This window comes from Rhipicephalus microplus, chromosome 2, assembly GCF_043290135.1.
Source record: "Rhipicephalus microplus isolate Deutch F79 chromosome 2, USDA_Rmic, whole genome shotgun sequence".
NCBI lineage: Eukaryota > Metazoa > Arthropoda > Arachnida > Ixodida > Ixodidae > Rhipicephalus > Rhipicephalus microplus.
Window position 1 is genome coordinate 146106568 of NC_134701.1, and position 26120 is coordinate 146132687.

General features: G+C 46.1%; 1 protein-coding gene across 3 annotated transcripts; it reads left to right on the plus strand.

The window, feature by feature from the left end:
- Positions 1-377: 377 nt before the first annotated feature.
- Positions 378-21201, plus strand: LOC119182148 (uncharacterized). Of its 3 annotated transcripts, none has more exons than XM_075886904.1 (5): positions 378-614; positions 4459-4536; positions 11828-11896; positions 17638-17682; positions 20927-21201. In XM_075886904.1, exons 1-5 carry the CDS (start codon positions 536-538, stop codon positions 21151-21153), a joined length of 498 nt encoding a protein of 165 aa, XP_075743019.1. In that variant the 5' UTR covers positions 378-535; the 3' UTR covers positions 21154-21201. The 3 variants fall into 3 exon arrangements, with proteins under 3 accessions (XP_075743019.1, XP_075743021.1, XP_075743020.1); XM_075886906.1 differs by having other exon boundaries at positions 4463-4536; XM_075886905.1 differs by lacking the exon at positions 11828-11896.
- The last annotated feature ends 4919 nt before the right edge of the window (positions 21202-26120 follow it).

Consider the following 26120-nt stretch of genomic DNA (forward strand, 5'->3'; position numbering starts at 1 on the left):
CTTTTTGCTTGCATTTCCTGATACACTAAGGCCCATTTCCTGCTACCTTTACGGACTCCTACAGAAAGACATCCATGCTATGAACGATTGGTCAGTCGGTCGTTTTATTTCATCCTTTGTTTTCACCTGCGAGAACAATAAACTAGACAAAAAGGTTGTCATCAACAACGTATGCACTCACCACTCCCTTATACTATTCGTCTGTTTTTTTTTTTGAGAATCCGACGTTAAACAAACATCCTATGAATGTTTTTTTTTCTTGCGAATGGCTTTCTATTTCGTTTCAGTTTACGTGAATAATCACTCTATTGTCTCGCAGCGCCGTATTACTCTTGAACATGTTTAAGATCATCAACAATAATCCAGATGTTCTACAAATAGGCAGCACAACTGTTGTATACCGTACAGCGATGCAGAACCCCTGATCATTAATTCACTAATGCTTGCAATCTCAGCTTATTGCATCCTGCTTTGATCTTGTACATATATAGTAAGTGCCGTTATATATTTTATTTCTGCCTGGAAAACTAGCGAAATGAGAGTAGCTGTAGTATCCTTGATACTCTTGGCTATTGTACCTATTGCTATAGAAGCAGGGATCGGTCATGCTCTTGGTGAGTACCCCTTGACAGATGTTTTTTGTCCTTGCATGACCATGTTGTATTCGGGACGTGTTACTTCGCTTGTGTGTGCATAGCACTATAGAAAATGTTCAGAATTGATGTCTCAGCCGTGTTGCATGGAATTCCAGCTAAGCGCATGTATTTCAATGACAAAGCGCGGAAGCCAGACAATACCCAGTTAACCAGGTGTACGAAAGAAATTATGGCGAATAGGCTGCACGTAGTCATACTTTTGTTTTGATGGCAAATTTAGCAGAGGATTCCCCTTTCCAAATCATTTTTCACGAGCTTTTTTGTGGTAAGGAACATTACTATTACTTCATTATTAACTATTGACAATGTTATTCTTCAATATATCTTTATCCCGTATCAATAATAAAACTAGGAGATTATACAAGACCAGCCTTTCATTTATAGGGGCAGAAATGGGACAAATGGGTGTCTTTAAGACAGTGGCTACCTAAACTCTAGGTGAACTTAGCGAAAATCCCAGCACATTTCAAGGAGTGAACGGGCATTCAGTGGTCACAATTAAAAAATAATGTCGCATTTGTGTTCGACAGAACTTTCCGACTAGGCCTAGAGTATTATAATTTTTACACACATTAGCCTCTCGAAGATATAAAAAGAAATAAATTTCATGTCAAATTTCCTAATAAATGTCGACATTTTTTAAAACCCGACGCCTATTTTTAGCATGACCAGACAAAAAGAAATTTATCCAAGCCTTACTTATCAAACTTAAACCGCAGACTACAGTTCAAACAGGTGGTGCACCTGGTGCATTTTATGAACCACAGCAAGTTAGGCCTATTGTATTGAGCAGCTATAAGGCTGCTCACCATGCGTAGAGTAACGCGTATCGCACTCCTGCAAAAATATGAAGAGCTGCTTAGCACATTTGCCCCAGGTCGCTGCATTAGGCATTGCGAGTATGTGTACTCTTGTCAATCAATAAATATCGCTTGAACACCGTCTCTTACTGTGCTCTTTGTTGCTGTCTTTGTTTCTGACTGTAAAGGCAATCTTGAAAGTTTGTCTGGCGTAATTCCCTCTTGCGAATGAGTTGAAAAGAATGCAGTGTCAGCTTATTCAACCGCCACCAAGTATCGCACGTGTGTGATAAAATAATTGTGCCTTCTTGTTATGATCATTCTTGCAAGAATTAGCAAAACATTGAGTGTACATAAATTTGGAACCTTAATTTGTTATAATACTACATTTATTTGCTATAATGTTAATTTCAAACTGTAATACAGGTGTTCATAGGTTTTTATGAAAACTATAATCAGCCGTGTAAGTACCCTGATGGGGGCAGTTACATATCCGACTACACTCTTCGTACATGGCATTTGTACGGCTGAAACAACAGTATCGTCTGCCCGTTTGTATAATAATACGTTTCTTCTAAATGTACGCAATTTTTTTTCCTATTCAGCACTGCTACTACAGCTCTTACTCTTTAGGAAGCTTCGAAGGCTACTATGTATCTTTATAGATAAAATATTTCAAACTGCTTACTTGTCGGAAGGGATGTAAATCGAATCTGCCAATGAACAGTCATAAAGTGCATATTGTTGAACTTTCACAAAAGTCATGTAATGAAATATGCGGGGCTGCATATGCAAAAATGTTTCGCTAGAGACGAGCTATCAGACTCGTTTTATTCAAGTCAATAAATGTGATTTATTGTCAAATGTTTCCCAAGCATCCATGCCCATACTCGTACATTCTATGCTGATGAAATGACTTTGGTGAAATCGCGACTATGTTATGTTGCTTTAAGTTATTATTGACGTGTTGAATGCTCTTCAGGCCCGTTAATTTTGATGGACATTCTCTTATGAAGACTGGTAATCGAAGAACTGTCAAAACGTCACGATGGCGCCTTGTCATGAAGGTGATGCAGTACACGACCTGCGTGATGTGTGCCGTCAGATTTGTTGGTCATACGCTCAGGTCATGTCAAGCCAATTGCGACAAAGGTTATGTTAAGGAAAGTTGTGAAAGCACTTACAGTTTTTAAGTATATTACGTGTATATGAGGCGTATGAAGTATTTTAGGTGTGTTTTAAATTTGAAGTGTAAAGCCACTTTTGTGTTCTGACTCGGGACTGTAGTCACCCGACATAAATGTCAGGCCCTGTGAAACTTGCTATTTTCAAATACGTGAAATAACAGCGAGAACCAGCTCGGTGGATAGACAGCCATTTACACAGAGAGATAGATAGATAGATAGATAGATAGATAGATAGATAGATAGATAGATAGATAGATAGATAGATAGATAGATAGATAGATAGATAGATAGATAGATAGATAGATAGATAGATAGATAGATAGATAGATAGATAGATAGATAGATAGATAGATAGATAGATAGATAGATAGATAGATTCTTTCACGGAACCCAGAATAAGTACGGTTTTAACAATGCCAATTTAGATGGGGTATCCGAATTTAAGTACATTTTCATTTTTGTGACACATAAGTTATCCTGGTGCAAACATATGGATCTCACACGCAACAAAGTCCTTAAGAGTTGAAGTTATTTATATCGTATACTTCGTCTCGCACCCGAAAAAAGCAAACTGGTTATCTGCAAAACTCTCATTCGTCCTCTAGTCGAATATGGTTGCGTGGTTTGGAGCCCCTGTGTGAAATGTTATAGTGAGATACTAGGATCCGTTCAATAAAGAGCTGCGCGCTTTGTATGGAAAAGATCGGACAGATATTTTTGTTTCTCCAACGCATATGCTTCCTCAGCTAGGTTTCACTGAACTTTTAAAGCGTCAGCATACTTATTGCCTCAAATTTCCGCAAACTTTAATGTATTCTCCACGCTTTGGTACTCTAGAATCATATCTCAAGTTTTCCAGACCTCTGTCTTCGAGAAGAGACCACGCCTTTAAAATTTAAACTTTTTACCCTTACGGACATGTTGATTTGTAGCTTTTATCCTTCAACTACAGAAACAATAAATTTTCTGACCGGAAATGTTCATTTACTACCACTTCCTTCAAAAATTTCCGGAAGCTTGTTCATGAAGGCTAATTTTTGTTGTTGTTTTTATTCTTTTAACATTCTTTCAATAGCCTTTTTGAGGCTGCAGTATGTAAATGCTATAAAAGAATAGATAGACGGATTTTAAAGACATTTATTGGATTTTGGCGTTCCGATCGACCAGTAGCTCAACGAATAACTCGATCCGTGGACCCTTTTGACGACAAATACTGCGTCAACAAAAAGGGAGCAATCCGATGATCTACCAGCATGCCACTTTTCGCGTATCGCCGTACTGCTTACAGTGTCACCTCTTCATGGTGAAAAAAGACGCAATTCTCGTGACGAAAACCTGTCTGACCAGTTACCCATGTGATATCTTCACCGAAGAGTACACAGTGCAAGTTTTTAGTCCTAAAATTCGGAATTTTAAGTCTTTGTGGTGTAATCACTAAAAAGAAAAGCACTTCTATGCTAGCACTGCACATTGTATTTTCTTCAGTTACTGGGGAGTCAATGGTTTCAGATTTTTTGAATTGGCTCTGTCTTCTTTAGTCATGTTTACTTTTTTCTAATTATATCAAATAATCAAACACAGGAAAGATTTATTGAAGTATGACAAAGAGAAAATCTAATTTTATATTGTTTCACCTTAAACTCAACTTCTGTAGTGATATTTCATGCTAATGTACAATCGTTTTATGAGAAGGTTTAGTACTGAGAAGCCTTTCATGTTCATTGGTGGTATTTTAGATTGATGGCGGAAAGTCATCAATGCATAGACATTGCCGAGCAAATTTTGTATAACTATTATTCATGCAATTTCATTTAGCCAGGCTCCTCGCAAAACTACCCAAAGCACTGAAAGTGTTGACGTTTCTGAGACCACGGAAATCGATCGTCCGTATCCGTAAGTACATTTGTTTCTGTAACAATATAATGAATCAATATGTACATTCAGATTAGACATTCTCTTCCTGTTTTCTGGATCACAGTCGTGAATTCTACGCCTTCCCTAAGCTGCAATAAATTAGAGGCGAAAATAAACAAAAACTTTTCATACTTACGAAAAAATAAAACTCTTTTAAAATTATTAAAATATATAATTCGCTAAATAAGTGCAGTCATTTGTCTAATATACATTGTCGGAAAAAATGTTCCGTGTATTCATGCCCCGTTTCCACCAACTAACACGACTGGTACCATGTAAACTCAGTCAGTATACGTGGAAACTACAATGCGCTGTGTTAGAAAACCATTGATTCCCTTAGAGGTAATCCTTATATTGTCACGAGGTTGTGATACACGCAGCACTTGAGAGGAAGCACGCAGGAGTCAGGGCGGTGTCAGGCGAACTGTTTATTGGGCGAACTTGTGCCCAGCAAAACAGGGCCAAACACAACTCACAGCAACAGCGGCGTGAACAGTCGTCGGCCGACGGAAAAAAAAAAGAGCCCCAGTGGCGCACTGCGCCGGCTTTTTATACACGCGTCGTAACGCGTTCCAAAGTGGCATACAAGATAAACGCGGCCTGCGTTGCGCTTAACAGAAAGTGATAGCGTCTTCCTTCGCAAACGAAAAGAACCGCACGTGTCAGTTTTTTATACACGCGTCGTAACGCGTTCCAGAGTGGCATACAAGATAAACGCGGCCTGCGTTGCGCTTAACAGAAAGTGATAGCGTCTTCCTTCGTAAACCAAAAGAACCGCACGTGTCACTACCCCCCTCTGAAAAAGCATCGTCCCGATGCTAAAGACAGAACATAAGAGAGAGTACATGCAATAAATTACATTAACAATGCGTCACAGCTAATCAGCGCGCGTAATAAGGTTTAAGTCGCACCACGTGTACGACTTCGGGTCGTGCACGGCGTCGTTGGGAGGACGTTAAGCCATCGGGCACGACCTCATAGTCCAGTTCACCACGACGTCGGACTACCTTGTAGGGTCCAAAGTAGCGTCGCAGGAGCTTCTCAGACAATCCCCGTCGTCGTATCGGCGTCCAGACCCAGACAAGGTCACCTGGTTGGTATTCGGTGTGGTGTCGTCGAAGGTTGTAGTGGCGCCTGTCGACCGTCTGTTGGCTCTTGATACGCAGGCGGGCTAGCTGTCGAGCTTCTTCAGCGCGATCCAGGTAGCTGGCGACGTCGAGGTCTTCTTCGTCGGTGCCGACCGGTAGCATGGCGTCAAGCGTCGTTGTTGGGCTCCGTCCGTAGACGAGCTTGTATGGAGCAAACTGCGTCGTTTCCTGCACGGCCGTGTTGTACGCGAAGGTTACATACGGGAGTATGGCGTCCCACGTCTTGTGCTCGACGTCCACGTACATGGCCAGCATGTCGGCGATGGTCTTATTTAGACGCTCGGTGAGGCCATCCGTCTGTGGGTGGTACGCGGTGGTTCGGCGGTGGCTTGTCTGACTGTACCTCAAGATCGCTTGCGTTAGGTCAGCCGTAAAGGCCGTACCTCTGTCGGTGATGAGGACCTCGGGGGCTCCGTGGCGGAGGACGATGTTCTCAATGAAGAACATGGTGACCTCGGCGGCAGTGCCCTTGGGCAAGGCCCTTGTTTCGGCATAGCGGGTGAGGTAGTCAGTCGCTACGACAATCCATTTGTTGCCAGAAGTTGACGTCGGGAACGGCCCCAGTAAGTCCATGCCGATTTGTTGGAATGGCCGTTGAGGTGGTTCGACGGGTTGCAGAAGTCCGGCTGGCCTAGTTGTCGGCGTCTTGCGTCGCTGACAGTCTCTGCATGTTTTACGTAGTGGGCGACGTCGGCAGCGAGGCGAGGCCAATAGTACTTCTCTTGTATTCGTGACAGTGTGCGGGAAACACCAAGATGTCCGGCTGTCGGGTCGTCGTGTAATGCTTCCAGAACCTCTGGACGTAACGCTGAAGGTACCACGAGGAGGTGGTCGGCGCGGAGCGGCGAGAAGTTTTTCTTCAGGAGGACGTTGTTTCGCAGGAAAAACGAAGCCAGTCCTCGGCGGAATACTTTCGGCACGTCGGCGGTCTTGCCTTGCAGGTAGTCCATGAGGATCTTGAGCTCCGGGTCAGCTCGTTGGCGTTCCGCGTAGTCGTCGGTACTTATGGGTCCCAGGAAAGAGTCGTCGTCCTGGTCATCCTGGGGTGGCGGATCGACAGGGGCGCGAGACAAGCAGTCGGCGTCGGAGTGCTTTCGTCCGCTCTTCTAGACGACGGTGATGTCAAATTCTTGTAGTCTGAGACTCCACCGTGCGAGGCGCCCTGATGGATCCTTCAAGTTAGCTAGCCAACACAAGGCGTGGTGGTCACTCACGACTTTGAAAGGCCTGCCGTACAGGTAGGGGCGGAACTTTGATGTAGCCCAGATGATGGCAAGGCATTCCTTTTCTGCCGTGGAATAATTGGCTTCTGCCTTCGAAAGTGACCGGCTAGCGTAACTGATGACCCTTTCAAGTCCGTCGGTCCTCTGCACGATCACGGCGCCGAGCCCTGTGCTGCTTGCGTCCGTGTGAATTTCGGTGTCAGCTTCTTCGTCGAAGTGCGCCAGTATTGGCGGCGTTTGCAGGCGTCGCTTTAATTCTTGAAATGCCTCGACTTGCGGCGTTTCCCATTTGAAGTCGACGTCGGCCTTCGTGAGGTACGTCAGTGGCTCGGCGATCCGCGAAAAGTTCTTCACGAAGCGCCTGTAATAAGCGCAGAGGCCAAGAAATCGGCGTACTGCTTTCTTGTCGGTGGGTGCAGGAAAGTCGGCGATCGCAGCTGTTTTCTGTGGATCAGGGAGCACTCCCGACTTGCTGATAACGTGGCCAAGGAACAATAGTTCCTCGTAGGCGAAGCGGCACTTTTCTGGCTTCAGGGTAAGTCCCGAGGCTTTGATTACCCGAAGAACAGCTTCAAGGCGCCGGAGGTGCTCGTCGAAGTTGGAAGAAATTACGACTACGTCGTCCAAGTAGACGAGGCAAGTCTGCCACTTCAAGCCTGCGAGTACTGTGTCCATAACCCGTTGGAACGTCGCAGGCGCCGAGCAAAGACCAAAGGGCATGACCTTAAACTCGAATAGGCCGTCTGGTGTTATGAAGGCAGTCTTCTCTCGGTCTCTCTCGTCTACTTCGATTTGCCAGTAGCCGGTTTTGAGATCCATCGACGAAAAATACTTGGCGTTGTAGAGTCTGTCCAGAGCATCGTCTATCCGTGGGAGGGGATACACGTCTTTCTTCGTAATGTTGTTCAGGCGACGATAATCGACGCAAAAACGTAGGGTTCCGTCCTTCTTCTTCACCAACACCACGGGTGATGCCCACGGACTCGTAGACGGCTGAATGATGTCGTCACGCAGCATTTCGTCGACTTGTTGCTTGATGGCCTCGCGTTCCCGTGCAGAAACTCGGTAGGGGCTCTGACAGAGCGGACGGGCATATTCGTCGGTTATGACGCGATGTTTCGCGAGAGGGGTCTGACGAAGCCTCGACGACGACGAGAAGCAGTCCTTGTATTGGTGGAGTAAGGCTTTGAGCTCCTTTTGTTGCTGCCTGGAAAGGCTTTGATTGACGTCGAAGGCAGGCGCGGACACTGCTGTCGACGTTGCGGCTCCCTGAGAATCAGTGAGGGCGAAGGCATTGCTCGCTCTCACAAATTCGCTTAGATGTGCTACCGTCGTGCCCCTATTTAAGTGCCTATATTCGTTGCTGAAGTTCGTCACCATTACCTTGGCTTCGCCGTTATGAAGCTTGGCTATGCCTCTTGCGACGCACATCTGACGGTTTAGGAGCAGGTGCTGGTCGCCTTCGATGACACCTTGTAAGTTGGTAGGCGCTTTAGTGCCGACGGAAATGATGACGCTCGACAGTGGCGGGATGGTTACCTGCTCTTCTGTCACATTCAAGGCATTGTGAGCGACGTTGCAGTCTGACGCCGTTGCATTATCCGTGGACAGCGTGATTGACCTGGATCTTAGGTCGATTACTGCGCCTTGCTGGTCCAGGAAATCCATGCCTAAAATGACGTCTCGCGAGCATTGCTGCAGGACCACAAAATTCACAGAATACGTCTGGCTGTGAATCGTGACTCTTGCCGTGCAGGTTCCAGTCGGTGTTATAAGGTGGCCCCCTGCTGTTCGGATATCCGGTCCTTCCCATGCAGTCTTTACCTTCTTGAGCTTAGCGGCGAAGAGACCACTGATGATAGAGTAGTCGGCGCCGGTATCGACTAGGGCGGTGACGCTGTGGCCGTCGATGATCACGTCGAGGTCGGTGGTTCGTCGTCTGGCGTTCCGGTTAGGTCGGGGCGTCGGATCACGGCTGCGTCGGCTTGGTCCGGTGCTGCTATGTCGCGTCGGCGGCGAGGCTTTGTCGTAAAGACTCTGCTCAGGCGGCGTACTGCGACTACGTCGGGAAAGTTCGTGCGTCGTGGTCGTCATCATCGGCAGCGGCGGCGGCGGCGGAGGAGGATCTTCGGCATTGCGTCGTGCAGCAACCGCACCTCCATCGGTTGCTGCCTTTAGTTTCCCGGGTAGGGGCTTGGGGATCGGCCCCGGTTAGGGCCGGTGTACTGGCGGCGATCCGGGGAGACGTAGCGGCCAGGCGAAGGTGAACGGGATGGTCGTCGTTGTTGCCACTGCGATCCGGCGATGTAGTCGGCGATGTCGCGAGGTCGCTCACCTGGGCGCGGACGCGGCGCGTTCACGTCGAAGCCACGCAGTCCCATCTCACGGTACTGGCAGTAGCGGTAGGTGTGCCCGGCTTCGCCGCAGTGGTAGCATAGTGGGCGGTGGTTCGGGGTGCGCCAAACGTCAGTTTTCCTCGGCGAGCGCTGGATTACTGGCGAGCGGAAAGGCGTCGGGGGTGGCGGCGGTGGCTGGCGACGAAACTGCGGAGACGTTGGGTCCTGGTGTTGGCGAGGAGCGGCGACAGGTCGTCGTGCAGTAGCGGCGTAGGTCATCGCCTCCGGTTGGGGCTGTGGCCGTTCAGGAACGCTCAGTGAGCGCTGTAGTTCCTCGCGGACTACGTCTTCGAGAGAGGCGACTTGGGGCTGAGACGATGGCAACATGCGGCGCAGTTCTTCACGAACAATAGCGCGTATGGTCTCGCGCAGGTCGTCGGGGCAGAGTCCTCGGACTTCTGCGACGTCTGGCGACATGCGCCGATCGTATTGGCTGGTCCGCATTTCAAGAGTCTTCTCGATGGTGGTAGCCTCGGAGAGGAACTCTTGTACCGTCTTTGGCGAGGTTCTGATCAGTCCGGCGAAGAGCTCCTGCTTCACTCCTCGCATAAGCAGGCAAACCTTCTTGTCCTCAGACATGTCGGCGTCGGCGTGGCGGAAAAGTCGCGTCATCTCCTCCGTGAAGATCGCTACGTTTTCGTTGGGGAGCTGCACCCGAGTTTCAAGCAGTGATGCGGCTCTTTCCTTCCGCACGACGCTTGCAAAGGTGCGCAAGAAAGCAACGCGGAAGTCGTCCCAGGTTCGAAGCGTTGACTCGCGGTTCTCGAACCAAGTCCTTGCAGCGTCTTCCAGGTAAAAATACACATGACGCAGCTTGTCGTCCGGGTCCCACTTATTGAGGGCTGCGACGCGGTCGTAAATGTCAAGCCAGCTTTCCGGGTCTTCGTAGGTCGATCCGCGGAAGGTAGGCGGCTCTTTGGGCTGGTTGACGACCACGGTTGCCGAAGACCTTGCTTCCGTCATCGTGGATGCCGGCTTCGTAGCAGCCTTTGTTTTCTTGTCCTTGTCGGGGAGCGGCAGGTATTCGGGCGGTAGTCCTTGTTGTCTTCGGCTCACTCGAACGACCGGGTCGGCGTCGTCCTCTTGGCGGCTTGGGCTTGGCTCACGGCTGGACGGGGGCGTACGGTACATGGACAGAGAAGCACCTCCACCAGATGTCACGAGGTTGTGATACACGCAGCACTTGAGAGGAAGCACGCAGGAGTCAGGGCGGTGTCAGGCGAACTGTTTATTGGGCGAACTTGTGCCCAGCAAAACAGGGCCAAACACAACTCACAGCAACAGCGGCGTGAACAGTCGTCGGCCGACGGAAAAAAAAAAGAGCCCCAGTGGCGCACTGCGCCGGCTTTTTATACACGCGTCGTAACGCGTTCCAAAGTGGCATACAAGATAAACGCGGCCTGCGTTGCGCTTAACAGAAAGTGATAGCGTCTTCCTTCGCAAACGAAAAGAACCGCACGTGTCAGTTTTTTATACACGCGTCGTAACGCGTTCCAGAGTGGCATACAAGATAAACGCGGCCTGCGTTGCGCTTAACAGAAAGTGATAGCGTCTTCCTTCGTAAACCAAAAGAACCGCACGTGTCAATATCTATGCTACGAATTGTGCATCATTCGCTTTAGTTCACAAAGTAGCGATTGAAACGCAAGCCATAATTAGGTGGGTTTATTAAGTCATTTAGTTATACAGACCACGTGGTTCCAAAAGTTATACGTGACTCCAAATGAGCAATATAAAATAATTACGGGCTTTATCGCAGAATATACCAACAAAGGTGCCTAGCCACGATGTTCCTGCGGATTAGGTACAGTGGTTTTCCGTCGATTACAAAGTACGAGAAAAGTAGCTATGCCATGTAAAAACGCGTCAAAATGAAAGTGTATCGACATATCTGTGCCCCTTGTGAATTTGAACAGTCGGCTGGAAACAGAAAGCCATCTGGTGTGGTCACGGAAGCCCCGCTAATCTGAATTGAGCACACAGCTCGCAGACCTTGAGCCAGAAGCACGCGTGTAGTCATGTCTTCCGTTGTGGTAATATAGAAAGATATCTGAGTGGCTCAGAGGGCCAGTGGGCCAAGCGAACGAGCGCATGTGCTAACTTCGCATGCGTGGCACAGTGAGCAAGCTGCTCATCCGCTTATTTGGTCTTCGAAGCGGAGGGTGCGCGGTGGACAAGACTTATCCAACCAGAGCTTCTGCTCGATCGACAGTAACTTCAACTGTGTTCAACAGGTGCCGTAACGATGCGCTCTGATTTAACAAGCAGTACATTCAATCGGGTATTATTGTTTCTTTTATGTTGCAATCCTCTGGGCCCTCCACTCAGACACTGGGCCCACTGGCTCACTCAGCTATCACTGTCTACTACTTTGTATTGTTTGCGCTACACTGAATGTTTACACTGCTAGCAAATTAAAGGTGTTTTTTCCCTCCAACTCTTCAAGTTACACACTATTATGGAGCTATTTAACCAGGATGTAACGTTTTTATTGCTATTTTAGTTGTTGGAAGTGGGGGGCGGAAGTCAACAATGCTTGGCCTGGATGCAGTTTACACAGCTTTGAATTTTGGTAAGTGCCTTTTCACAACTCGGCTGTTTGACAAATACACAGCTATCATTTATTTGTGAGGCCTTGAAGACGTATACGAGGCGATTATACGGCGAAAACGACTTTATTAAGCAGGAGCAAAGGCATCAATACAGTGTTGTTACACGTGCACTTAAGAACAAAACTACGAAACCGCGTCTCGACTACCTCAACTTAGAGCACAAGGATACAAGATTACGTGAGGTCTCACATCCGACCCCTCTTTTATTGTAAAGGTTGATGGGCTTTTGAGTTCACACCCTAGTCCGTTTTTTTTTCATGTCTCGTAGTCTAGCAGCAACCACAACACCAATATCTACCCAGAATCTTGGAACGATGGGGTCCTTCTTAAAACTCTTCATCTTTGTCTGGCGCTTCGTCTTTCTTCGTGCCTTATTGTTGTCCCGACGTTTCTGCTGGTGATCTATTTGACGTTGTTCCACTTGCTCAGTGCGTGTATCCCACATCTTGCGCTGGTCTCCCGCCTCTTCTCGCACTATTTCAACGATGTTCTCATGAAAAATATGGCAATCTCTGAACTTTATCTCTTCTTTCTTGCCCAAAGTCCAGTGACATTTCCGCTTCTCCTGAGCCCCTTTCACATAGCTGACACGGTGGAGAACAGTTGACTTCTGTGATGTCTTTTCCGCTTTCGCGTAGCTCGCAGCAGCTAGGCTTCCCTGACTCGGCTTGTGTCACTTATTCAGGATTGGCATAGCAGCTGCTTTTGTGGTTACTTTTTTGCCTTTGGGCCCACCACTTGCTGGTCCCTCATCCCTGAGAGCCTCAACCTTACAGCTGACAAGCCGTCGGTGCTGATCCAAAGGACGGACACGTTTTAGTAAGGCTGAGTGCATGCTTCTATCGGCTTCCTTTTGTTTCTCCGTTTTCAATTCAATGGCTTGCAGTGGCTGGCTAACTGTCTGCCTTCAGCCAGATGCGTTCTGGGTTCAACTGTCCCATCTTGATGCTTGAGTCCATAGCATGAAGCGCTTGACACTAAATGGTTGTCGTCTTTGCTGTATCTATGCAGGCGATATGTGTATGGCGATCTACTTGACAAAACATGAGTGGAGTGTCAGTACCTTTTTAAAGCCTTAAGTCATTGTAATCAGTGTCCAAAATGCCTACATGATGGTGCAATTTCAACGGGGTATCATTCGAGCAAAGTTACACTGCATTTAGTTCATGCGGCATCACGTTATGTAACCCTTCATATGGTTCAAGGAATAACCATGTGGTCTGGGGACTGTTTGGCAACGGCAAAAACGGCTAACATGCTGTGGAAGACGCTGCCTGTGTAAAAAAGGTTTTGAGCTAATGGACACCACAAAGCATTAGACATTCTTGGCAATGAATTCTCCAGGCATTGCATTAAAACACCTGTGCTGGGATGGAAAATTTTGGTCGGATGAGGTGGCCTAATAACAAGCTCAGCGTGAGCAGCTTCAAACCAGTCCTCTCCCTGGGTCAAAGGCAAGAAGTTTCTAGCCAGAACTAGAACTTCAAGCACTGGAGAAATAGGCTCCACAGTGATGCAAGTACATAACGTACCAACTGGCATGGTGGCACCACCATCAACATATATAGGAGGTTTAGGCCATGGTAATAGGTTCGCAGTTCCAACAACACTCAGCGAGAGAATTGTGTTTCGAGCCACTATCTGCATAGAAATGCATCAACAGGGCTTATGATTTCAATTTTGGCTGGAATAATGACGCACTGCACCAATAGTTCTTTGAGCAGCTCTGAAGCTTCAAAGCAGGCCATGGAAAGAAGACTCGTTTGCTGGTTTTGAGCTTTGCATTTGGAACGAGGACACTTGGATGCAAAATGGCTAGCCTGGTGACAACTGCTTAGGTCGGTTCCGGGGCTATAAGCAGGTGCGCCATTTCTAGAGGTGATCGCGGAGTAATGACTGTCTTGTTCTTCCAATGATAACGAGTAAACGCTACACAGGACTGGCGACTGAGTCGGATCGATTGGTAAAGAAGATCTGTCGATCATAATACCCATCTGCTGCACAGGCAAGAGAGGCGCTCGAGACGTTGATGTTCTGGCTGCAATGGACGGCTGACTTGGAAAACAGGGGCATGCTCTAAAGTTCGGTCGAGTTGGGTGACGATGGCAAGGAACACGCTAACAATTGGTGGTCGTTGTGCCGCGATAGTTGTTGCTAAGTGTGCGTCACGTACACCCTGTAAGGCACCCTGTAAGCCACCCTGTAAGCAACTACACGCTTACGACAAGTGCCATAGTAGAAGGCTCCGAAAATTTCGGCCACCTGGGGTTCTTTAACGTGAAGCTAAACCAAGTACGCTTATCTCGTGAATTTCCGCCTCTATTGAAAATGGGCGGAAATGGGCATACCGACTGTGGCGGAAAAGCCACAGTCGGTATGCATTCTCGTGACCTGTGGGTTAGCAATTGAGCACCATAACCGCTAGACCACCGTAAAGGTTTTCGATATTAGATAAGAGTTGATGCCTACAGGAGCGCATGACTCAAATTCGGATTCAGTTAACCAATGCTGATGAGTAAGTAGGAATCACATAATCAGTGGTGGTTGCGGGAACGTTCATTACCATGGCAAATTTACAATAATAGTTTCAAAAGAAGCGCTGCGAGCCATACCAAGATTCCTCTATGATATCTAAATTGTTGTACGTTCACAGTGCTCGGTGTGCTTTGCGCTTGCGTCGCTTCGTCTGGTTACAACAACGCAAACGCAAGCGAAAACGTTTTCTCAAGAGCGCACCTTCCATGACCCTCAAAGCCAGCATAGAGAAAGGGCATCGAGAGCCCTAACGATTCCTGCTCCAGTTCTGCACAATTGCAGCTCCGAAATTTTCACTAAGCACGCACAGTGTGCGTAGGCGCAGGAAAATGAAAAGAGACTGAAAACCACACTTTTTACCACTTTAGTACTTCGGTAAAACAGGCACAGCACTATAGACTCGGGAAACAGCTTGACACCACTATGCACGATCTTAGTAGAATGAGGCAACTTTGATGACTCTGATTTTCTCTGGAATAAATGTCTTTATGAAATTCCCATCGCAATAAATATACACCGACTTATTCGAATTTATTGCAGTTGTTTTTTTTTTCGCGTACGTTCAGCGCTTACTTGACAATGTCGCTCTGATACCGCGAAATCAAAAACTCGTTGTTCCTTCGCTTCGGCTGCTGTTTTCTTTCGAATCACACAATAAGCTTCTCAATTGTGGCATTGCTTTAAGTGGAAAATATAACCAGTTTCTCTGTATGATGACGCAAATATTTTTGTTACGTCTAGTGCGCTACTATGCAGCTGTCAAACTACACCGCAGACGAAGTATAGCAGGTTTTCTAGGAGAGATATTTCAGCCAAAAACATGTTGCGTACTTTTCGTGTATATGCGGGGCTTTGTTATCGCTTTTTTTGTTTTCGCCACAGCAGCGATGACACGCCATGTTATAACACGTCTATACCTCCTCCGAAGCTTTCTGCGGCACGGAGGTTGTTAGCACAACGCACTAATGTCCCTAAATTAAACGGATTCTAGAGCTGTTGGTGTATACATTTGAGAAGACACTGGAATCGATTTCACATTGGTTGTGGTACTTTCACGAAGCATCATTCTTTCAGAGGAGGCCTGGCAACAATTGTCACCGTATTTAGGTACGACGGATTTTATGTTCAAACGCAATTTTTTCCTGTAGGTAAATCTTGTTCTATTAGGAAGCTCGCTTTTGCACGGGGCTAGGATGCGAAGAAGCATCGATTGCCCGAGTTTCCGAAGCAAAGCAGTGTCACTTGATCGAGATTCACAGTTAGCATATGGTCCATCTGATTGCCGTGTCACTCTTTTGTGAAGACATATTCATTCAGCCTAAGCTTTTTTTTTTCGCAGAAACATTCCCCGAGCAGGATAGTTTCATTTATACCAGTGCTCATTTTACGCATCACTGTCGGAGAGTGTCCGCAGTGCACAAAACCTTGTGCTATGAGTTGCAGAATAGGTAGATGTTTCAAAGCTGCTCACGCGCTACAAAAGCGCCATCAATGTCATCAATGTGCGCTGCTAAGTTGCTGCATAGATTGTGTAAGAGTAGAGCAACAACACCTAATGGGTCGTTTCGTTTCATTTGTACAGTAGGCGGGACCTTTCACCCTGACAAATAGTCACAAAGGGCTTAAATACAATTCAATACCAGCATCAGTACTAGCTTCTTCAGTGACGCTGCGATAGATGAGGGACATATACAGACAGCTACCTTAAAAGCCTATTAACAATGCAAAACTTGCACTAAGTGTAAGACGATTTCTTTGACATAATCATTAAATGTCTCAAATTTTTCCAACGCTGAAGTTCACAAATGCGACAATTCGTTGCCATCTTGAGCAATGGCAGTGTCAACAGCAGCGTCCGTGTTCTCTCTTCTGAGCAGTAAAATACTGCGTTGCGTAGTCGCGAACATCCCCATATGACACCGCAGATGACGCAGTGCTGCTTGTGTAATCAGTGGCTGTCCTGTAAGTGTCCTACCTAAAAAAAAGTGCACAGCGCGCAGAGAAACAGCGGGGATAAGCGCTGACGTTCACTTTGATGAGCCCATTTTAAGACGTCATGCACCGACGGCAGTAGTTCTGCACTTCATCTTCTCTTTTTAATGGCAAACTTGGGGCCCGAAGCTTGCCGACAGAAGTGTTGTCCTGAACAATTCTTGTCGCAAAGCCTATCATGACACCGAAGAAGAAATAGTTAGCGCTTCCATCTACATTCCATTGCGTGGTCAACTTGAGCAGAAACTCTGGCGTTTCTTTTTTTTCAATTTCATAGAGAGGCCACAATCAACTCGAACATGAAGGAACTCTCGGGTTTAATCTTGCTTGCAGAAACACATCCCAGTACACCGTTGAAAAGGGGAGGCCACCTGTATAACTGATGTGGCTGGGGCACGACGTGTACATGTGCATCATAGGTTCTCTTGCTCGTTCCTTTATCTGCGGCACATTTTTTTTCGCTGAAGCTTATAGCATTATACACTAACCATTAGCCAACCCCCACATCTTGCTTTCAAGGTACGTGCGTTTTGCGAGTGATTCATCTTGAAATAATGACTACGTTCATCAGAAGTAGCACCACGCCCGGCCTCGTTTACGAAACGCAACTCACGAAACATATTGCGCCAGGTAGATTGCGCCACAGGTTCGAGCATCAAAGGCGCCTAATCTGTAAAAAAGAGTGTATCAGAAGTACTTCATAGCCTTCCGTCATAGCTTTTTGCGCGCTCTGTATAAAGCGGAGTTTCACACGTTCGCACCCGCTACAGCCTACATCAGCCACTCGGCAGTGGCAGTGGGGTCATTGCTGTATTCGTAGCCCCGCGAGTGGGGTGCTTTTATAGCTAACATGCCATTGAAAAAGCAACAATAAACTCTTATGCCATGATCTGACCTTATAATAAGAATTCTTATTTCCTAAACGCAGAAATGCGTACAAATATGCTGAATAAATAACCCTTGATGAGTTTCTTTTAGAACCGAAGAGACTCATCTCTGATGGTGTTTGGAAAACAAAAAATAAAACCGCTTCCTTATATGCAGTAGTTTACAAAGAGCGCCTTAAAATCCAGTCACACAGCTTACACTGTGCCAATACGGCGAATTCTGCAGAGGTCTTGTGTTTTATTTAACGGAACGTAACAATAACAAACATTTTGCTGATTTTTTTCAGTTCCGCCACCAGGTGGCTTTCAGTCAGGGCCCGAAGGGTACAGAGGTATGTATATCAATACAACCACACAACATAAAAAAATACCTACAATGCTCATATATCCCAACATTGCTATAATTTCCAATATTATAATTCATGTACTCCGATCACAAACGTCACATTTTTTTAAGATGTGAAGCTCCTAAAGCAGCGGGTCTGTCCCTCTTGACTCGTCATGGTACTTGACCGCCTGGTTGAATGACTCCCTCAGCAGATGCTGGCAGACAGATATACTGACTAAAAGATGAATAAAGAGACGGATGGACGAACGATTCACGGTTTTACTTATAAAGCCCTCCGAAGCTTTGCCCCACTCATCATCATTCACTCCGTGGATATGCAGTGGTTCTTTTTCTTTCGTTCACATTCACTAATTGTAGCGCAAAAGTACAACGTGGACATTTAGTTCCCTGTGACTATCAAATGATACCAACGCGGTGGATGTACCTACGCACCTCGTAACCCTCGAATAAATACAATGAAAAGAGAAAAACATCACATGAGATAGTACTGTAGTGGAACACGCCACAATGGTCTAGCGGCTAAGGCACTCGGCTGCTCGCCCGCAGGTCGCAGGATTCAATCCCAGCCGCGGCGGCCACATTTTCGATGGAGGCAAAAATGCTCGAGGCCCATGTGCTTATATTTAGGTGCACGTTAAAGAAGCCCAGCTGGTCAAAATTTCCGGAGCCCTCCAGTACAGTGCCTCTCATGATCATATGAAGGCTTCAGGACGCAAAACCCCACATATCAATCATAAGTGGCTCAATCGTCGGATAGACGATATTTAATCTTTTATGATCAGCATTGCAATCGTGAAGAATATTCACAGTCTTTGTAGCGAATGCTCAGGGATGCACCGGCAAAAGCGCATGTTCTGATGAGACATCAAGTTGACTTGATGGTCAGATTTGATTGAATGATATGTACTTCGCTCGAGGATTGTGTGCCTCACACGGGGCGTTTTACTTTTCACCAAGCAAAAACGCCATTTCATGGTTTCATCAGATCACATGACCATTACGTAATCTGAGGTACAAACTTTATTGCTTCACTACTTTGTTTGCAAACAGGCTGATGTACCTATTTCCCACGCTTACTACATTAGCAAACGCATCTGCCTAACTTTGCGACTGCAATCGCACCATCAAGCGACAACCACGTCGTAAACGTGTGAACGTGAATCATTGTGTGAACTTGCGCAGTTCGGCCTGTTTGAAACCGCAGCGAAAGTCGAGTGCGAAACAAGCAAGACGAAATGCATGCTGGTGGCATGTGACTGCATTCAGAATAATACCTTTATTTCACATTGGGAATTAAGGCTGCATAGCTCAGTACAGTGCATAGTTGCAGGGCGTCACAAACGCTTCTTTACCCTAAGAGTACTAGGCGGCTTCACACCTCTGCTCATGCTCCGCTCACTGCTCTGTTTTCTTTGAAGTGACAGATATCGCGTAGATCATATAGCTAGCTGCAGAAGCACTGTTTCTTTACAGCGACTTCTTCTTCATTTACCCAGTTGATGTTCCGGACTGTTCCAAAATTAAGAGTTATTAAGCAGGGTTTGATCCTGCAGTAGGTATTTATTAGGCTTACTTTGTGTTACCCTTAAGCAAAGCAAGGCTAACAGTAACCTCCTGTAGCATCTATGTCGTTGTCGCATTCAGTGCTTCGTGCTTCTTGAGAAATTTATTTTTTTCAAGGAAAACATTTCTTAGCAAACTTCGGCGACTTCGAAAGTATTCATCTATCTATCTATCTATCTATCTATCTATCTATCTATCTATCTATCTATCTATCTATCTATCTATCTATCTATCTATCTATCTATCTATTTATCTATCTATCTATCTATCTATCTATCTATCTATCTATCTATCTATCTATCTATCTATCTATCTATCTCTCTATCTATCCACCTTCGACTTCTATCTCTCCTGGCCGTTCCGATAACAGCATTGATACCAAAAGTGTTAGGTCATGACATGACTGTATGAGGAACATATTTGGCTGGTCACAACATCAAAATCATGACATGTATGTCATGAATGTCATCATTAACATGTCATGGTTCTGAAGCTCTAGCGGGGGTTTCGTTCACATGCAATGTTGCAAAACTTATGTGGTATGACATGATTGCATGGCGAACACAAGCGACAGACTCTAACACAAAAATCATGAAATGCGTGTCATGCAACAACATGACTATATTCCACGCTCATGATGCGCCCGCGGCCGTTTCGCTAGCTCCACATATACCAAATTTGGTATTGGATGACGCGAATGGACGGCGAATGTGAATGAGACGTCCAAAAATGGTAATCATCACACGCGCGTCATGTAGAACATAACTACATGATACGCTAATGGTGCTCTCGCGGTTGTTTGGCTAGCTTTATATATACCGATTTCGGTGTTACGTGACGTGACATCATTAGAAGACGAAGGTATTGGACTAGTGCACGCATGATAACCATGACACGTGTGTCATGCAAGAACATGGCAACATACCATGCTCATGATGGGTTCGCGACCGTTTGGCTAGCGCCACATATACCGAATGTGGTATCCCGTGACGTGAATAGAGGACGAAAGTAAATGACACGTCCAAACATGATAATCATATTGTGAAAGCTATGTACGGCATAATTTACCTCCGTCTCGTAATGTTGTGCTCATTTGAAAGTGACATATCAACCTTCCTCATTCGTGCATCGCATATCATCGATTCCCACTGTACGTGGAATCTGCCAGTTCTTATTGAAGTAATGCTTCCTGCGCATTTACCCAACTTTATATTCGGCATTCAATGTGAACTGCGTAATGTCCAAACGATCACAGGATTCCCACGCGGGGCTGCATCTCCCCCTTATTATTATTATTATTATTATTATTATTATTATTATTATTATTATTATTATTATTATTATTAACATAATGAGGCTGCGTCAGCCGCTTTTGTTTAGTCACCTGGGGAGAGGGTCGAAGCCTACCCTATACATTTGCTTAATATGCAGTAGATAGAACTGCGACAAACCTCCACCCACTACCCTCCCCCCTCCCCTCTGCAGAGGCAAACCTGCGAAGCTTGTGCAAGCGATACAGGCTTAGTTATGTACAAGTAACCTAGTTCTATATGTTTAGCTAGATACATTTTTAGTTTTGTTTTTTTTTGTTTTTTTTTTGTTTTTTGTTTAGCTAGATACATGTTTAGCTAGATACACGAGTGTTTCAAACGTTTTTTTTTTAGGCCCTGGCATCTCAGGTAATCCGACAAAGTTCAAGGCTGGCTACAAGTGGACCGAGTGTACTTTGTGCAAATGCAGGTTCAAATTTAATGCCTCTTTTTATGGAGACAAAATGGGCTGCAATTCGTCGGCCCGACTCCATTGTTATTGCACAGCGAAGGCCTGCACCGAACAGAAAATGGCCGAATGCGCAAATGAAGTGGCTGCAAATCCATTACCATATGCTTAGGAGAAACGTCACCGAAATAAATATTTATATGAAGATCTCGCAAAGTAACTATGTTTGTGTTCTTTTTTTTTGTTGGACAGAAACAGCGAGTTGCAGAATTATTTCACATTCAAAGAAAGATCCGAAGCGTTCCATTATATACTGCGTGTTATACTGCATGTATGCGTTTATGAGTTATTAACACCCCGGCATAAACATCACAGTCATAACTGTTGCGACGCTTGATTCCTTATTAAGGAAAATCGTTCAAACATTATTGATCAAGATAATGCGCAGTGATTTCTCCCATACAAATAAAGCCTGCCGATCGCATTAGTGATGTATTTCACTTAAGAAATATAATAAATAAAATTACAATACTAGTTAAATTGGTATGGGTTGTTTCGAAAAAAATGCGCCATCTCCCAACAAAGGAAACTATTAGTAGCAGATCAACCATGGACCTAAAAAGACACTAAGCTTAAATACCAATTTGCGTCAGAGGGAAATCTCAATTTATGAGAACATCTAAAACGACAATATTATCAACAGCAGTGCCCTACTTAGCGAGAAATCAAGGTAAATGCATGAGAATACATGCGTCTCAGTAGGACACTATCAAAATGGTTCCAATGACGTTAGACGAACCACCTACAATTATTATTCAATAATAATCAATCTAGGTACAGTAAAGAAACTTCCGTGAATTAAGAGACGCAGTGTAAAGCTGCTCGTTCGTTCAGCTTTATTCATGGAAAACAAAACCGCTGGACGTTACTATGGTGCATGTGGGTAAAAAATTAAATTGTCGCGTAGTTCAACTGAACAGGTCGTACTATCTAGCGAGACCCAGTTGACTCAAAACATGTCTGCCATCTCAGAATGAATGGAAGGAAACTGATTCATAGCCGTTCTTGCTACTATGGCTCCCGCTGCTTTCGGTCTGCTGCTACTAACTAGTGTCGGTGGCCAAGCCGTAAAGCCGTGCAACGTTGCGCACGGCAATAGGGACTTGAGACGTTACGCTTCTTGAGACGGGTGATTTGAAGAGTACTGACGTGACGGGAACCACTAAAACGTGATTTTATTTCAAATTCAGCCCTTACATGACACTAAGAGGTTTTTTAATCGGTATTTCAACAATCATCCTCGACCTAATAGTTGTCTTTGGTGCCCGTTGAAAGTTCCCTTCATCACGGGCACCTTGCCCCATGTTCACAAGTCCGTGCAAGCGGAGCACACAATGATTTCCCTCTTGTTTCTAATACTTTTACTCATGTCGAGCTCGCGTTATAGCACGCCACGCTGGCTCATCACCACGCAAAACGGGAAAACGTGCGTTCAAGGCGCTTCTGCGGAATCTCGTTCCCCGACGTGATCACATGATTACTGAGAGAGTGTAAGTGGGAAGAAGCCACAGCATCTCACCCAGCCTCTTACACAGGCCGGAACGCACTATCGCGTGAGCGGGTTTCACACTGCTTGGAGCATATGTGGCGCATGCGCAGTAAGGGCGGTTACGCACAACGGAGCTCTTACCTCATGCTTAAGTAAGCCATTTAAAAAAAAACATTGTAGAGTGCAACAGTCTGCGACAGGTGAATATGTTCGATTTCCGGCCGCATGTATCAGCTGAGGACGTTTTTCTCATGTTGCAAAAGGGCGTACTAAATTAAGACATATGATCGAGAGACGAATTCAAGCTAGCACTCGACATCTGGAAAACTGTCAATTCAATATATCACGAAATGATAATGAAAGGCATCGAATGAAATAACTGCGGCCAACGAGTATATGATTGTCGGGTCATTTTTAGAAACAGGAAAGCTACCCTATTTCTAGGCTCAGTGTATAAATCCCTCAACTATACAAATAGCTCCCCCCCCCCCCATGGAGCCATGCTGTCCCCTCTGCTACTTAATATCGGCCGGAGAAAGATATCATGAGTGCTGGAAAATACAAAGGGTATACGAGTGCTCTTTAAACAGGAGACCTCACATAATGGACAAAGAATGGGTCTTATATGCGGACAAAGAAAACGCCCTCCGGGGGGCCGTAGATAAAATACAAGCTTTCTCTACTGCAACAAGGATAGAATGCTCACCGAAAAATACTGGACTGCTGTGGCTCCCACTGCTGTCGTTGTTGGCGACCACGCAGTAAAGCCGGGCAAGTTGTACACAGCAACAGTGACGTGAGTCAATCCGCTTCTTGAGTCTGGTAGTTTGAAGTGCGCCAACCCGATTCAGGCCACTAAGATACAATCTTATTTCAAAATAAGCCATTTCTCGACACAAAGGTAACACTACGAGGTTTCCAGACTGCTATTTCAACAATCGAGCTCGAATTTACAGTTTCCCTTATTGTCCTCTTAACATCTTGACATTAGTTTTCACCAGCTTGCCCAAATGTCAGCCGTTTCATGGAGGGAATCTGACTTTCACTAGTGTTTTAGGGACTAAGCTTCTTAGGGCGTCACCCGATCTTCCCGTTATCGTTTGTAACCACCGCTCATTTAGTCTCCAATCTGTCCATAGATGACACTTCTTGTACTAAAGAACGAATGCATATACGCTGAGAAATGCAAAATCGTCCCACACTGAAGGTCGCTTTGTAGCAAACTATAAAAATTGGCTTCGTATCTGCATGTAATCTGCAAATATCGTCGAAAGACGATATTCTTGCGTGTGGAGAGAGTGAACAAAACTTTTATTTGATGTTCTGCGCGAGAAAATCAGTGAATGATATTCCGGAGGCGCTGCGTTAGAGTGCCTCGAGCGTGCAGCGGAGCCGAACGAGTCCATCAAGTCACGCCACACGTGAGACATGAGCGCCATCTGGCAGTTCCTTTTGAAAAACAAAGCGCGTGGCCGTACACGCCCGTCTCAGAGATGATAAGGTGTAGAACGCGAGGTGACCAGTAGGTTCCTTTACCATCTCGTCTTAGCAAAGCGTTGGCAACACTCCCCGTTCCGTGCAAGCGTTGCATGGTAAGCGCTGCGTGATAAGCGCTACGGTCTTTAAAATTACTCATGTATGCGTTTCTTAGTAAGGGGAGCATATGCAGAATAAATGCGTGCTGTTAAGGTGCCAAAGACATGCGCAGTAATCGCTTTTCAATTGACAATTGCACAAGCATGAACGCTCAACCTTGAGCAAGATTGGTGGTCGCTGCGGATGGGGTCAGCCATCTCAAGTACCTGATGCCAGTAAGAGTGGTCAAACAGGTGAATGTACAGACAGACAGACAGACAGACAGACAGACAGACAGACAGACAGACCAACTTTTTGCGTCGAAGGTCCCCAAGAAAGACTCGTCTTCATTAATATAAGGTTAGTCTTATGAAAACGGCATTTACGTCACACGTAAAGAAGAAGAGAGAGGCTATCGTGCCCCTGTGACTGCGTGTACTTTGGCGGCGACGTGCGCCAGGGGGTGCTCTTTAGTACAATAAAAGTGCCGTTTTAGCACAAGCGCGTTCGGAGGGTCAGCGGATGGACAAGGCTGCCAAGTGGCGCACGTAGGGCGGCGGCCACTCGCGCTTTCAGAAGCGACCCTACCTGCGGTCGCGGGAGGCCGAAGCGGGCCGCGAATGGGTGCGGCGGCGGCGCGAGGACCTTCAGTACGAGCGTGAGAGGCCGAATTAGCGCGGCAGCGGCGTGCGGATCCAGCTTCACCCCACTCTGCATCATACACCCCATGGATATGCTGTCATTTTTTCAGCTTCGCTACACTTCAGCTGCTTCACACAGAAGGTGTATTAAAATATTTGGCCAACTGAACAGCCAACACAGAATTACAAGCTCAAAGCAAAGTTTGTTAGCGTCTGTATAAGTCCAGAACGTAAAAAGAATGATGACTCGTCGTCTTCTTCGAATGAGCTCACCAGCTCCCTGGCACGCTGGTGCCAAGCTCATCGATTTCCTAATTTCGGCTGAACGCAGGAAATCCAACACATTATCACCCGCGCAATAGTGTCACGTCTGCAAGGTAAGGCTTTTTCGGTGTTGTATTTTCTATATAATGATCCTCTGTATGTTGCTGCTTTTGTTTTCTAGATACGGCCTTTAGATGTCGCCCTTCTTTTCTGAATCATCCTTCCGTTACGTCATGCAGCTTCTCTCGCCACTTAGCATAGAGGCTCATGACTTCATTTCTGCTAGTTGATTGATGAAGGCGATCATGTTAACGGGGCTATCAGCAGGAGCTGCATCTTTTGTTTCAGCTCTTGCCAAAATGATCCAGTATTGTCTTTAGGTTTTCGTTTTCTGTCCTGGAAAGGCAGTACAGAAGCCTTGGCATCCATGTTCTAGATATTTGACGAACATCCGTCTTGTCTGAGCTGCAAGAGACGCTCTCTTACCCACTCAGTGGCAGAACCATCTTGCAACCCTAGCTGACCTTGTTTTCGAGCCGCCTAAGAAATCCTCTGCGCACGGCTGTCGGGATTCACAGTCTGCGTCTTTTTTTCTGTCGTCTTGTGAAGGCAATTGGGGTCATGTCCATGCTGCTTCTTTCTTTTCTGCAACCCTGGTTGGCATGGTTTTATGTCCAAAAGCTGTATCTTCAGCAGCAGGAGGAAGATCAGTCCGAGTTTCTCCTCCGACGTACGCAACCGCTCGTTCACCTCGTCTAACTCCTTAATCAGTCTCTCTACTTGGGACTCGCTTTTTACCTCCAGGTCTTTCTGTGAAGCTTTGCTCGCGGCTTTCGCAAGTTCAAATTTGAAGTTTTCACAATGAGGTCGCTCATCATCAATGCTCATACGCTGAAGTTCCCTCATCGTTCTGGTATAGACACTGTGTTCTCTCTCGAAAGCAGTCTGCTCCTTGCGCAACTTTAACGGTGACTCGGCAATGTTCATTTCCAAAGAAGTAAGGGTATGACCGGTCACTCTGATGTCTTCACGAGGCTTTTGTCTTAGGTTGTCTGGGTCGCACATACTTGAGGCATGGTGACCTCTGCACGGAGGCACGCTTTTCTCCGT

Excerpts from the sequence above, each read along its gene's own strand:
- LOC119182148 (XM_075886904.1), top strand. The coding sequence starts at position 536 with ATGAGAGTAGCTGTAGTATCCTTGATACTCTTGGCTATTGTACCTATT. Across the intron at positions 4,537-11,827 it reads GAAATCGATCGTCCGTATCC|TTGTTGGAAGTGGGGGGCGG; the intron begins GTAAGTACATTT and ends TTGCTATTTTAG. Across the intron at positions 11,897-17,637 it reads TTACACAGCTTTGAATTTTG|TTCCGCCACCAGGTGGCTTT; the intron begins GTAAGTGCCTTT and ends GATTTTTTTCAG.